Here is a 13781-nt window from a genome sequence, read left to right on the forward strand (position 1 = left end):
CTGTTAATTTGGCTGCTTCTGGTTCTGGGGGTTGAAAGGCAAAGGTTTCATCCTACCACCCAAACAAAGAGTAAGACCCCAACTGTCCAGAGCATAAGGACAATTAAAATGTCTACCAATTCTCAGGTTATATCACTGTCCCACTTACTTCACAGACTACTGACTCTGAATGACCTGAACATGCTAAAAGCAACACTGAGAGCTAGAAAGTGGAAAACTGAGACAACAAAGAGTTTCAAGATATATACTTAACAAGACAAACGTAAACTACCTTCTAGAATTAATTCAAGAGATGTAAATGCTTTTAGATTTTAAGGATCTTCGTTGCATTTACAATTGCATCGCAAATAATAAAACATTTTAATAAAGAAGACAGAAAGGGAAAACAACCAAACAATACTGAAAAGAAATGAAGACATTAAAAAAAAAAAGGAAACACATTGTATGTTCATGGATTAGACAGAATTGTTAAAATGTTAATATTGCCCACAGCAATCTATACATTCAATGTAAATTCTAACAAAACCTCAAGTTTTCTCAGAAATAAAAAAGGCCATCCTAAAATATAAAATTTCAAATAACTCTAAATAGCCAAAATCTTTAAAAAGAAGAACAAACTTCAAGAATTCATAATTCTTTATTTCAAAATTTACTACAAACTATAGTAATCAAAATAGTGTAGCAGGGTATAAAAATAGACACTGATCAATGAACGGCGTGTGTGGTCATGATCTTCAACAAGGATGTCAACAGGACAGACAACTGTTTCTATAAATCATGCTAGGAAAATTAGTATTCATGTGCAAAAGAATCAAGTTGGTACCTTATCCAGTATCACATACAAAAATTAATTCAAAACATAAAAAAATTTAAATATAAGGCCTAAAACTATAAAACTATGAGAATACATTAAGGAGCCAGAGCTAGCTCGGCAGGTAAAGACACCTGCTGCCAAGACTACCTGGGTTTGATCCCTGGACCTGCCTAGGAGAAAGAGACTCCATTCCTACAAGCAGTCCTGAGCCCACAAGTGTGCCACAGCATGCACATCCACACATGCACACGCATACAAAAGAAATAAAATGTAACTGTTCTTAAGAATACATGAGGCAAAATGCTTAATATCTCCCCCCCCCCTTTTTTTTTTGCTCCAGGTTTCAGGTACTAAGCATGCAGTGCCCAGAACTACACTTTTAGCCCTTAGATACACTAATGTAACTTTTATTTGTTACATGAAGCAGAAAGATGGCTCAGGCTTATTACCAGCTAGCTCTTACATTTAAATTAATCCATTTCTATTAATCTATGCATCACCACATGGCTCGTGGCTTACCAATTCTGACATCTTGTTCCCTTGGGCAACTGGATCGAATCTGCCCGACTCCACCCTCCTTCTCCCTCTAGCTCCCTCCATATGGCTTTCCCGCCCAGCCTTATTCTGCCTGGTTATAGGCCAAATCAGCTCTATTTATCAACCAATGAGAGCAACACACATTCACAGCGTACAGAAAGACTATCCCACAGCATTAAGTTATAAGAGCTAGTGGAACAAGCCTAAGCTAAGGCTGAACTTTCATAATTAATAAGTCTCCATGTCATTATTTGCAGGCTAGTGATGATAAAGCACATTACAAAGACGTGTGACCCAATACAAGGATAAACTAGCAAAGCTGACTATCTTATAGATTAAAAGAAAAAAGGTCAATATGTTTTACGCCCTGTATGTGCATTGAGTAATTAATTATATCCATATAGAAAAGCAGAAAGCTAACAAGAAAAATGGAGGGGTAGAAAGCAAGTTGTCCTGCTTCTGACATTTTTCTTTTCATAATCTTGAGATGAATTATTCACTTAAAATCTTCTAAAATAGAGTTTGAGGAAAGAAAATAAATTCAGCAGAGTTCAGATTAGTATCAATCATTAAAAATCTGTTTTGAAGCTAGTGGGTGGTAGCCCACACCTTTAATTCCAGCACTCAGGAGGCAGAGACAGGTGGATCTGAGTTCAAGGCCAGCCTGGTACAGAGTGAGTTCCGAGCCACAGCTACACAGAAAAACCTGGGGGGGGGGGGGGGGGGGCAGTTCTGAAATTTAAAAAACAAAAAACCTTTCCATTCCCACTCTTATTTTAGAACATAATAGCACCAATTCTTATAATGAAGATGCAACATTATATAGTAACAGCAGCATCTTACATCTTACACCCGTGGACCTTGGCAAAAAGAATTGTTTCTCTTACTGACTTGTGAAAAGAGCTGGGTGAGAGAGAGAGAGTGTGTGTGTGTGTGTGTGTGTATGTGTGTGAGAGACACACACATTTAAGTATGTTCAGGTACACGAATACATGTGTCTGTGGGTGGAGACATGCAGACAATCTCACTGCTGTCCCTCAGGCACTGGTGACCTTGTTTTTTGAGACAGGGTCTCTCACTGGCCTGGATTCACCAATTAGCTAGGACAGCTGGCCAAGGATCTGTCCGTCTGCTCCTTTCCAGCACTGGGATCACAGCTGTTTGACACGGGTTCTCAGAGACTGTACTCCGGCCCTCACCAGCACTTTACTGTGTGAATTATCACCCCAGCCTAAGGACACAGGACAGCCTGGGAAAATCTGAACATAGCCTCCAAACTTCATATGCTGGAAACTTCATGCCCAAATTTACACATTTATGGTAACTGGAGGTGGGACTTTAGGGGACAGCAGGATGATGAAGGCTCTGCCACAGCTGAGCTTCAGATCATTCTGTCAAGTCCAAGGAGTTCCCTTGCACACACTGTGCAGTCAGTACCTGCTTCCGTAACCAGAGTACACTGATGGGTTAAAGAATTTCTGGAGAAATAGGCTATCGGGCAAATCTTGACACATTTACTGTCTTCATGTGATGGTTCTTGCCATAAAAGAAGGCCTTCACCAGATGTTGAGCAGATGTGCCAAGCTCTTGGATGATCCTAACTCCAAGATCATAAGCCAAATAAGTTTCCACTCTTTATACTCCTCAGTCCATGATGTTCAGTTATACAATCAAAAAATTTACTAAAATACTTCAGTGTCCTCCTGGTGGGCATAACTACTTAAAAGCCAGAAAATCCATTCCCAGGGACACATCCAACACAAATGAAGGTATGCACCAAAAAAAAAAAAAAAAAACAAAAACTATACAAGAATACTGATGATGCCAGGCTAGATGGCATAAGCCTGCACTCTCAACACTTGAGAATCAAAGGCAGGAAGACCACAAAATCAGGGGCAACCTGGCTTAAAAGTTCTATACTAGTCTGGACTATATAGAGAGACCTTCTTGCTGTGGGATGGTCTTTTTGTCAAGAGTGTTGCTAATTAGTCAATAAATAAAACACTGATTGGCCATTGGCTAGGCAGGAAGTGTAGGCAGGACAAGGAGGAGAATAAAGCTGGGAAGTGGAAGGCTGAGTCAGAGAGACACTGCCAGCCGCCATGATGAGAAACAACAGCATGTGAAGATGCCGGTAAGCCACGAGCCATGTGGCAAGGTATAGATTAATGGAAATGGATTAATTTAAGCTTTAAGAACAGTTAGCAAGAAGCCTGCCACGGCCATACAGTTTGTAACCAATATAAGTCTCTGTGTTTACTTGGTTGGGTCTGACGGCTGTGGGACTGGCAGGTGAGAGAGATTTGTCCTGACTGTGGGCCAGGCAGAAAAACTCCAGCTACACCTTCTATCTGGGGAGATAGTTCAGTGATTAAAGAGCTTACCAGGAGCATAGAGATCTGAGTTCAAATCCCCAAAACACCATGTGAATTCCATGCGGGCATGTGCCCTGCCTGTAATTCCAGCTCTAGGAAAGGGTGGACAGGACCTGTGGAGCAAGCTGGCTAGCCAGACTAACTCAACCAGCAAGTCTGAGTTCAACTGAGAAATCTGACTTTGCCTCAATGAATAAGATAGAGTGCAATCGAACCTTGAGTTTCTGCACACTTGTACACTCACACCCCAACACAGAAGTGCCCACACACAGGCATAATTGCATACATACACACACAAACACATATACATGAGAAAAAACATATATACATGGATTAATCTTACTATTAATACACAAAAAGTAAAGGCAATCCAAATGACTACCAACAAAAGAATAAACTGTAAACTGTAGCATTTCAAAAATTTTAATACTATAGAAAAAAATCAAATGACTACATGAGACATAAAGTCTCACTCATTATATCAAAAATATAAACGTACACAAAAGAATACATTTATATCAAGTCCAAAACATAGGAACAAGAATTGTAAGAGTACATATAAGGTAGAGCAGTTTTCTCTAAAAAAATCAGAGGGAAAGAAAGAGCGTGTGTGTGTGTGTGTGTGTGTGTGTGTGTGTGTGTGTGTGTGTGTGCCAGGGCTTGTTTACTAAGTGTAACTTATAGGTTTCTAACCAGTCAGATGTCTCAGCAGGTAGAGAGGCACGGGAGAGCAGGCCTTACAACGAGAGTTGGATCCCAGGGAGGATCAACGCCTGAGAGTTGTCATCTGAACTCCACACTGGTCCTGTGGCATGAGGACCTGCACGTGCGCGCGCGCACACACACACACACACACACACACACACACACACACACACAAATTAATCAGAAAATTGATTAAAACAAAATGTACACAAGTTTTGGTGATGGTAAACAACCAGCTGCTAAAGTGGAAGGGGAAAGGGAGGATTGGGGACAAGAACATGCAAAAGAGGAAGGTTAGCAGAAAGGGTCAGGCAAATCGAAGCATGTATGAAAGCCATAGGGAAACCTGTTACTTTATAAGCTAACTGAAAAACAAAATTAAAAATAATAATAATAACCTCTAGAAAGTCTATGACAGTAATCCCAGAACTTGGAAGAGAACTTCAGAAGCCATACTGTGCTATGGCCCCCATCTTAAACAACAACCCAAGACCTGTAGGTCTACACAAATGGCAGCCCCAGATAGTAAATACTAAACAGACCACAGGAATAAACTAGGAGCCAACAATTAGAACTCATGTTCTGGACTTCGTTCTAGGTATCTGTTAGACATCAACTCAACTATAAATTACTGCCAGCCACATAAATTAAAGCCTATAATCCCAGCACTCAGGAGGCTAAGGAGCCTAGACTACATCACCAGTTCAAGACCAATCATGACTATACAGCAAGACCTGTTTAAAAAAAAAAAGTAGAGACATAGCTAATGGACAGCTTGATGTGTGGATCTAAATTTCAAGAACAATCTTTGAGCACAGACTTAAATTGCCTTAAGTGGTAATTAAAACATGGGAGAAAATAGGCTCTCCTAAGCAAAGGAGATAAGGGAACTAGGAGTGGCAGCACATCTCAGGAGGCAGAAGCAGAAGGGTTCCTGTAAATTCAAAGCCACCCTCATCAACATAGGGAGTTCCAGGCTACCCAGAGCTACAGAGAGAAAGGAGGTGAGAGGAGGTGGGAGGAAAGAAAAAGAAAATGATATACCCAAATTCTCAGGAACTCAACACTTAAATATCCTTTAGCAAAAGAGCTAGCAAAGGAGCCTGGAAAGTAGACACAGAAGAAGCAGGAAAATAAAAGCCAATAAAAGGCTTTAGAAAGGAAAGAATGGTCAAGTGTACCAAGAGCTCCCGAGAAGTCAAGTAGGATATTAAGTATCCACTAAATTTGGAGACAAAGAATATGAAAATCATGACAAGAGCTACTGGGGGCAGGGGCAGAAATTGTCTAATAAATAATATAAGAAAATGCCATATAAGTGAAGGACATGAGCCTCTGCACTAAGAGGACTAAGGCCAGCAGAACAGGGTGGGAAGTGGAGGGTGTACACTTTCGTCACATTATCATAAAACGGTATAAAAAGAAAGGCAATCCTAAAGGCTATGAAAACAAAAGGATCACAATCAGGAAACAAACTGGCATCAGATTTTCAACGTCAGCACCTGAAGCCAAAGGACAATGGAACGAAGTCAGAAAAATTCTCATTCTTAAAAATTCTAGGAAACCCTGTTTTGAAGTAGAATTCTACACACCATTTTCAGCATTATAAACAGAAGATACACCAACAAGCAAAGTCTAAAAACATGCTTTCCATGGATCCTTTCTCAAAAGGCCACTAAAGGTTTCACACAAAATCAAGGAGGAAATCCTAAGAGCAAGGACGCTTTTGAAGTAGTTTGCGCTCCCAAGACTTTCAGGAAAAAAAACAAGAACCCATTACTGAGGAAAGGCATAAACAGAGAGAAAATATAGACATAGGAAAATAGGTCAACTTTCTCAACATTGACTCATAAATTCAATAAAATCTCTCAAAAATAATACAATGGTTTATAGTTGTTTTTCTGAATTTCAATCAAAGTATTTCTAAAATATACATGGAAGTGTTAAGGGCCAGGAATATCCTAGACGTTGAAAAAACAGGAGGTAGTCTTACTGTAGGATGACTTACTTTAATGCTTTTCTAACTAAGACAGTGGAATAGTGAGCTGGGACTAGACCGCTAAAGTAAAAACTGCCGAAAAGCACAAGGTATATGGTAGATAAAACAGTTCAGGGCAGTAAGACGGCCCTCCTTAAGGGAAAGAACCTGAATGGTTCTGGAACTTTAAGTATTCGTGGTGGGAGGAAGGGAACATAACACACAGACTGGATTCCGACCTCACATCACACACAAAAATTTAGTCTATGCAAACTGTGGACCTGCTAAAGGAAAAATTCTAAAGCTTTTGGAAGATAAAGTAGAATCTTCATGATACTGGTTTAAGAACGAATGCCTTAAAAATGAACAACATTAAAAGAAAAGAAAAAAACTGGAAAATTGTACTATACTGACATGAAGTCTCTCAGTCAAGACATTCTAATGAAAATAAAAAGATAAGTCATAAAATGAGAAAATATTTACGATACCATAACCAGGAAATGGCTAAAATTAAAAAAAAATAAAGATATGTACACATGTTTATAATATACATAATTATACTACAAATACATATACTATATAGAGACAGAAAATGACATTAATAAGAAAATGAACAAGAGAATGGAACACAAATAAACTACAATAAACATATAAAAAAGCATTTATTAATAATCAGGTAGTCAAAAATTCTAACAATACTAAATGGGAACAAGAATGAAGAGCAAAGACATCTTTATATACTCCAGTAGGAATATAAAATAGCTTAATTAGTTTGCCATCATTCAGTAAAATTAAAGTCATAATGCTCTAGAAACACAGCCATGCTACTCCTGAGTTAAGTCTTGGTGAACTATCCCAGCATTTTATGTCAGAGTCGAAAACTAGGAACAACCCATATGCTCACTAACAATAAAATGGCAAATGACTGAGATACAACCTGTTGTGGAATATTTGTACACTGTGTGAATATATGTTGCTGTGATTGGTGTAATAAAAAGCTGAATGACCAACAGCTAGGCAGGAGAGATAGGTGGGACTTCCTGGCAGAAAGAGGAAGAGGAGACACCATTGAGAGGCAAACCGTGGAGGACACACAGAATGGGAGAGAGGTAAAAGCCAAGTGGTAGAACGTAGATTAATAAAAATATGGGTTAATTTAGGAGCTAGTGGAACAAGCCTAAGCTAATGAGCAAGTTTTCATAATTAATAATAAGTCTCCATGTCATTATTTGGGAGCTGGCTGGCGGGACAGAGAAAGACTCACTACAATTCTATAACAATATGCTATACAGCGATGAAAATCAACTAACTACAGCAATAGGTGATAACAAAGAGCACATAACTAACAATACTATTCTGAAAAGGAAGATAAGAGTACACTTGATAGGATTCTATTTTTATAATGTTCAAACACATGAAACTAAACTGTTTAGAGGTGCACAACTAAAAGCTACACTACACAGCAAATAAAGGAGTAATTTAAGGAGAGTCTGAGGTGCAACAGAATGTCTTGAACCTGCTGCTGTCAATGTAAACTTACTTTATTATCTGCTAAATACACATACATGTTTCAGTGTTTCTTCAATACAAGAATTACATATTTCACTGCTTTCTAAAAGACATAGCCCTGGGGGACGGGAGGGGGAAGGACAGGGGAATTCATGGCTGATATGTAAAATTAAATTAAATTATAAAATTTAAAAAATTAAATAAATAAATAAAAGACATAGCCCTGTCAGCTGCCACACAGACACAGCCAGGACTCAGCTTCAACTGCTTTAACAGGTAAAACAGTTTTCCAGACATGCCACTCAATGTGTATTTTTATGTCACTATTTTTCTGTTTCTGGTAAGATAATGCTTAGGATATCTTCACTCACATCCAACCATACTACATTAAAAGGAAAAATAACTTACACAGTGATGATTTTACAAGCACCCAGGTGACTATGTGAGAACTGTACAGATGTGGACTGTGTGGAAGGACTGCTGCTATTTGATGCGAAGCCCATTTCAATAAACTAAGTACATAACATGATTTCCTAGTTACAACTTAACATCTTAATAGTCCTCAATTTCCATAAGCACATGGTAGCTGGAGTCAAGTTTTAAAATAGTTGTCTACTGCACACTACCACAAATATTAAGTAAGGTATGATGATAGCATTCACCCCACAAAAAGGACTTTAGTTTCCCTCAAATAAATTTACAACTTCCAGAAAATCTTGAAAAATAAACAACTTTTAGAAAATGAAAAATAAGACCAGAAAGTCAGATAAGCTTAAATTTAAATTTTTGTTTAAAAAAACAAAAACAAAACTCATGCCCAATTCCTCAAAAGCAAATGCAAAGAACTTGTGTTTTTCAGTATTATTGTAAAACATAATCTTTAAGCCCACAGGAATTATGCTTAAGCAGTTTGTAATGTTGAGCTACATGAAGTCTCAAATTTTGCGGGAAATTTCAACTAACGTTGCAATAGGATTATTATTACATGACCCTCTGCAGAGAAAAACGGCACAATCTGCCTATGCCATAGAAATAGCTTGTTATCTTCTGGGTCCCTTTTCCTCTCCCATACCACACTGTGCTTCTGTGACCTCTACAGATAATGGCAGTAATTTCCATCGTTTACTGAACCCCTTCTGGGTGCCTTATACTTTCTATATATTTATACTACAAGTACTGAAAAGTAGGCCTTCCAATGAGGGCAGTCAATCACTGAATATATAGGTAACTTGCCAAGGTCACAGACTGCTATGTGGGAGAGCAAGAAATATTCTGGTATAGGAGGAGCCCATGCTCTTAATCCTATGCTGTTTTCTCTTTGATGAAATGTCTTCATACCATGAAAACTGCCCGTGATCACCTACCCACTTCTTACTACAAGCTTCAGATGTTTTGTGGGTTTATCTTTGCCTCTCCTCAGAAACTGCATACTCAGAGGACATTAGCAGGTGGCAAGAGCCAAGAAACATCCAAGGGAACCTAAGGCTTTACAACTAAGAAAACAGAAGTCGGATGTGGTGATTATTCTGTCCATGACCACCGAGCTGGCTCTGACAGTCAGCACTAAACAAGTCTCCCCAGAATGATTTTCCAACCACACGACGTGCCCTTCCTACCATACACCTTATAGAGTAAGCTTTTGCTGAAACCATATTATATGACAACTCTCAACAGCATTCATCGGAAGATAACATAGACTATTTCATTTCAACAAATACATGAGGAAATGCAAGTGCTGAGAAACAGATTCAAATGTGAAACTTTGGACCTTAACCTTATTATATATAAATGTCAATTAGAATATATGACAAGTGATACAGTAGCCATGTGAACAAGGTGTTCTGAAAACACTCAGAGCAAAGAAAGTGTGTCTTTCAGACTGGATAAAAAATGAGGGCTGGGATTTTGACAGAATGCATTCAAGGTACACATTACAAGATAAAGTGTACTATGCTTAGAAAGCAGGGGAAACGCTTCTATCAAATGAAGTTTAAGTAAAAACACACTACTACATATGGGAACAGAAGACCTGAGTCCAAGGTTAAACTGAATCATGTGGTCGTGAACTATTTCTGAGCTTCAGTGTATTCATCCATGGAAATGTGGACGCTACTACTTACTGACCTGACCACTTCCCAGAATTTTTACAGGGACCAAATTACGTGAAACTGAAAAGTCTTGTATTTATGTTTTCACTTCTAGGCAACCCTGTGGATCCTTCCCCTAAACTGCGGCTCATAAGAACCTCACCCTTCAGGAAGTAAATATTCCAATGACATCATTCATATACTTCCTAGGACAGTGTAAACAGTTAACATTCACACCTTGGTGTTGAAACATCAAACCTCTATTGAAATAAATAAATACGGGTGTAGTTTTTTAATTCCTCAAGCACTGGTAGAGCCAATGCTTATTATATTTAGAAACTAGGATGAAATGCAGATTTTCTTCTGGAAGTTTTTCTGTCAGAAATTCCATTCCATGTGGCCAAGCAACCAACTCAAGGACAGACTGCAAACTGGCAATCACTCTGTTTTTGTTTTATTTGAACTATAGATACAGCCAGCTACATGCCCCTATCTCCCAAAAGTTACCCGTTTGGGTGCAAGCGTACACGCAAACGCCATTGGTAAACAAACATCAGCACACTGAAAAGCCTACAGAGTTTCCCACTTTAAAATACTATGGGGCCACAACCGCCCGCCCCTCCCATTAAATTACACTCATTTCTTCCCAAGTTTGACAGGGTGGACTGCACACCATCACTCTCGAAAGTGCATCCGGCCCCAGTGTCTTCAGTAGACCCTGCCGTCGTCGGAGCCAGTGCTCCGACGCTGAGCTGAAGTTTCAATGCATAAAGCCCAAGGAGGGGGCAAGCCACGGGAAGGGGTGTGGGGGGGAGGTCCTCGCGCCACCCTGGCCAGGCGACCGTTTCATCTCCTAAGCCAACTTCCCGTTTTCTCCCTCTTACCTTATACACTTTCCCAAAGGCTCCGTCGCCCAGTTCTCCTATAATCTCCCAAAACTCTTCGGGGTTCAGGTCTCTCTTCACGTGCTCGTACTGCTTCTTCTTCTTCTCGCTCCCCAACTTGAAGATCTTACGGAAATTGAAGAAGGACATTTTTCCTGCCCAGCAGAGTCCCTAGCACTTAAAGGGCTAGGAACAATAAAAGGCAAAGTTTGTGGCGCGTCGTCTCCCGCGCGAGCCCGGGGTCCGGGCCGCTCCCGCCTGGCGCTCCCCGGAGAAGGCGGGGCAGCGACCGAGCTCCGGCCGCGGAGGGGGGCGCGCGGCCGCCGCGAGCCGGGACGGGCCGAGCGGCGCCGTGGACACCTCGCTCGCGGGCCCGGGGGGCTGCACCTGCCCCGGCGCTCGTCCCCGCCCCGCACCGGGCCGCACCGGGCCGAACGGCGCGGACGCCCGCGGCCCGCGGCGCCTTAGGCCCGTGTCACCGCGCGTCTCCCGGGGCGGCGGCCACTCCGGGCCCGGGAAGCGACCGGCGCCCGCGAGGCGCCCAGCGGCGAGGCCGAGCTGTCCCGCCGGGGCCCCGCGTCCGCTCCGAAGCCGTCCGCTCCCGCTGCGCCAGGCCCGCGCGTCCCCTCGGCTCTGGGGCGCCGCCGCTTCGCTCGCTGCTCCAGCCCACACAAGCCTCGGCCCGCCGCGCGCGCGGACGCCGACGCCGACTCGCCGCGCGCCCGCGCGTCCCGGGCACGCGCCCCGCTCACCGCGCGCTCGCGAGGGCGTACCCTCTGGCCCCGCGCACGCGCGTTAGATGCGCTGGGCTCGCTGCCGGGCGGCTCGCTGGCGCCTGCGGCGGGAGGTGTTGGTGGATGCTTGAGCGCTTCCATCCGCCCGGAGTGCTTCGAGTTGACCTCCCGGAGCCGGAACCCGGTGGCTCTCCGGCGAGGCTAGAGAGGTCTCCACCGGCACGACCCTGTTGACTGCGCTGGCGGATGTTGCCTCATTCTGCACAGGGGGAAGAGGGAAAGCGGGAAAGCTGGCTATGCTTATTGGTGCCTGGAAGTGGGCTGGTACCAGAACCGGTACCAGAATACAGTGAGAGGGGAGATCCGGGAAACTGGGCTTTCAGCGGCAGTTCAGTGACTTTGAATAGAGCATCAGACTCCGGATTGCTTACTGTTACTAATCCCGATAGTCCTTACTGTTGGTTGCGGACGGTTGTGGATTAGATCAAAAGAGACAATAAATAGGAACCCTTTGCATGCACCAGCAAATGCTCAGTCTTGAACTCTTCTAAGTATGGAGGTAGTGCAGACATAGGTTGTAAAAACTGTTTCAAAGGTAGGTGTGGTGGAGCCCGGGGAGGCTGATCGCAAGTTCGAGACCAGGCTGGGCTACATAAAGAAACTTCTGTTTCAAAAAGTAAAAAGGAAATTGTTTAAGCTCGCTTCTGGGGTGGTGACACTCCCATAATGGTAACCTCTGGGCCACCTCCACAGCCAGAAAACTAGTGCCGCCCTTGGTGACTCTTACCTGAGCTAATAAGTCCCGAGATTCCAGATCTGCTGGGGCTTTGTGGGTGTTACCTGAAGTTTGTCAAATGATTTACCTTCCCCTCCTCCACCTGACAAAAGCCATTTCAGGGCAGAGGCGGGGTCACCCATCAAGGTGTCCAAGGGCAGGGCAACAACATTCCAGGGTAGGAATAGAAAACAGACCTGGTGAACAGAACAGGGAATGAGTGAGTGGACCTCAGGAAAACGTTTTAAAATTAAAATAATAGGCATGGCCAAAAGATGAAGCCTGTGAGTGTGAAGTAACTTGGGGAGGGGATAATAAAAGGCTCTAAAATTTGGGACTGGAGGGATGGCTTCGCAGTTAAACGCATTTATTCTTAAACACGTTTTTGCGCCAACCCCAAAATGTAGCAAAATCTTTTTTCCAAAAAAGGTTTTGAGATTGTTTTTTCAAGATCCTTCTAATTGTTTTAAGTTTTTTTTATGTATAGTTGACTTACAATGAACTGCATACATTTAAAAAGGTACACTTTCATGTATTTACAGATACTTACACCATGAAAATGACCTAGTCAATTTTAATTATTGTCATTTATGGAGAAATGAAGAAAGGTGTAAAGAATAAAATAAAAAGTACTATAATTTCACCAGCCAAATATAACCACTGATACGGTTTTCTCATATTTCCAAACAAATGTTTTTTACATGTACTAACTTAATTTTTTGCATAAATTAGATTATACCTCTTATAAAGATTTACATCTAGCACTTGTAAGGTTCTAGTATAATCTGTAATTGTTCTCTGCCATACTGAGATATTTGGATTAGTTACAGTTTTCTTGTTTAAAATAAAACACTGATAAGTACCTTTATATTCGAATCCTTTCTCACATTCCTTCATATTTGATGAGTTCCTCTGTGTAAACCACAGAATTGGATTTAGGTAAAAGGGTACGTCTGTTTCTTTTTTGGTGGTGTCCATTTCAAAATCGGAGTGGCTTTACTGCCTGCCCAAAAGATTATATACATATATATATGAAATAAGCCTGTAATCTCAGCACACCTGATCAGGGCTGAGGCAGGAGGCTTACAATGACTTCCAGGTTTAAAATATATAAAATAAAATACATAAATTATAATCTAGGAAGCTATTTATAATTCTTATCTTTTGAATTCTCCTCATTCAAATTCATTCCTGTTAAAAGCCAGAGCTGGGCTAGGGAGATGGTCCAGTGGGTAACGTACTGGTGTACATGCTTGAAGACCTGAGTTCAATCCCAAGGACCTGTGTAAAAGCCAGGCAGAGCACATTTATAACCCCAGTGTTGGGGGTGAAGGCAGGCCGATTCCTGGGCTCTCCAACCAGCCAGCCTAAAGCTCAAACTCC

General features: G+C 41.8%; 1 protein-coding gene across 2 annotated transcripts in view; it reads right to left on the reverse strand.

Annotated features, from left to right (window-relative positions):
• Slk (STE20 like kinase) overlaps positions 1-11231 on the reverse strand; it is a 57996-nt gene extending 46765 nt beyond the window's left edge. The window contains exon 1 of one of the 2 annotated variants that reach the window (XM_052761993.1): positions 10890-11231. In XM_052761993.1, coding sequence (XP_052617953.1) covers positions 10890-11039 — 150 coding nt within the window. In that variant the 5' untranslated portion in view covers positions 11040-11231. The remainder of the gene's footprint in view (positions 1-10889) is intronic. The other variant, XM_052761992.1, reaches the window with a different exon arrangement.
• Between the last annotated feature and the right edge of the window lie 2550 nt (positions 11232-13781).

This window comes from Peromyscus californicus, unplaced genomic scaffold, assembly GCF_007827085.1.
Source record: "Peromyscus californicus insignis strain IS unplaced genomic scaffold, ASM782708v3 Scaffold_4__1_contigs__length_199733344, whole genome shotgun sequence".
Classification (NCBI taxonomy): domain Eukaryota; kingdom Metazoa; phylum Chordata; class Mammalia; order Rodentia; family Cricetidae; genus Peromyscus; species Peromyscus californicus.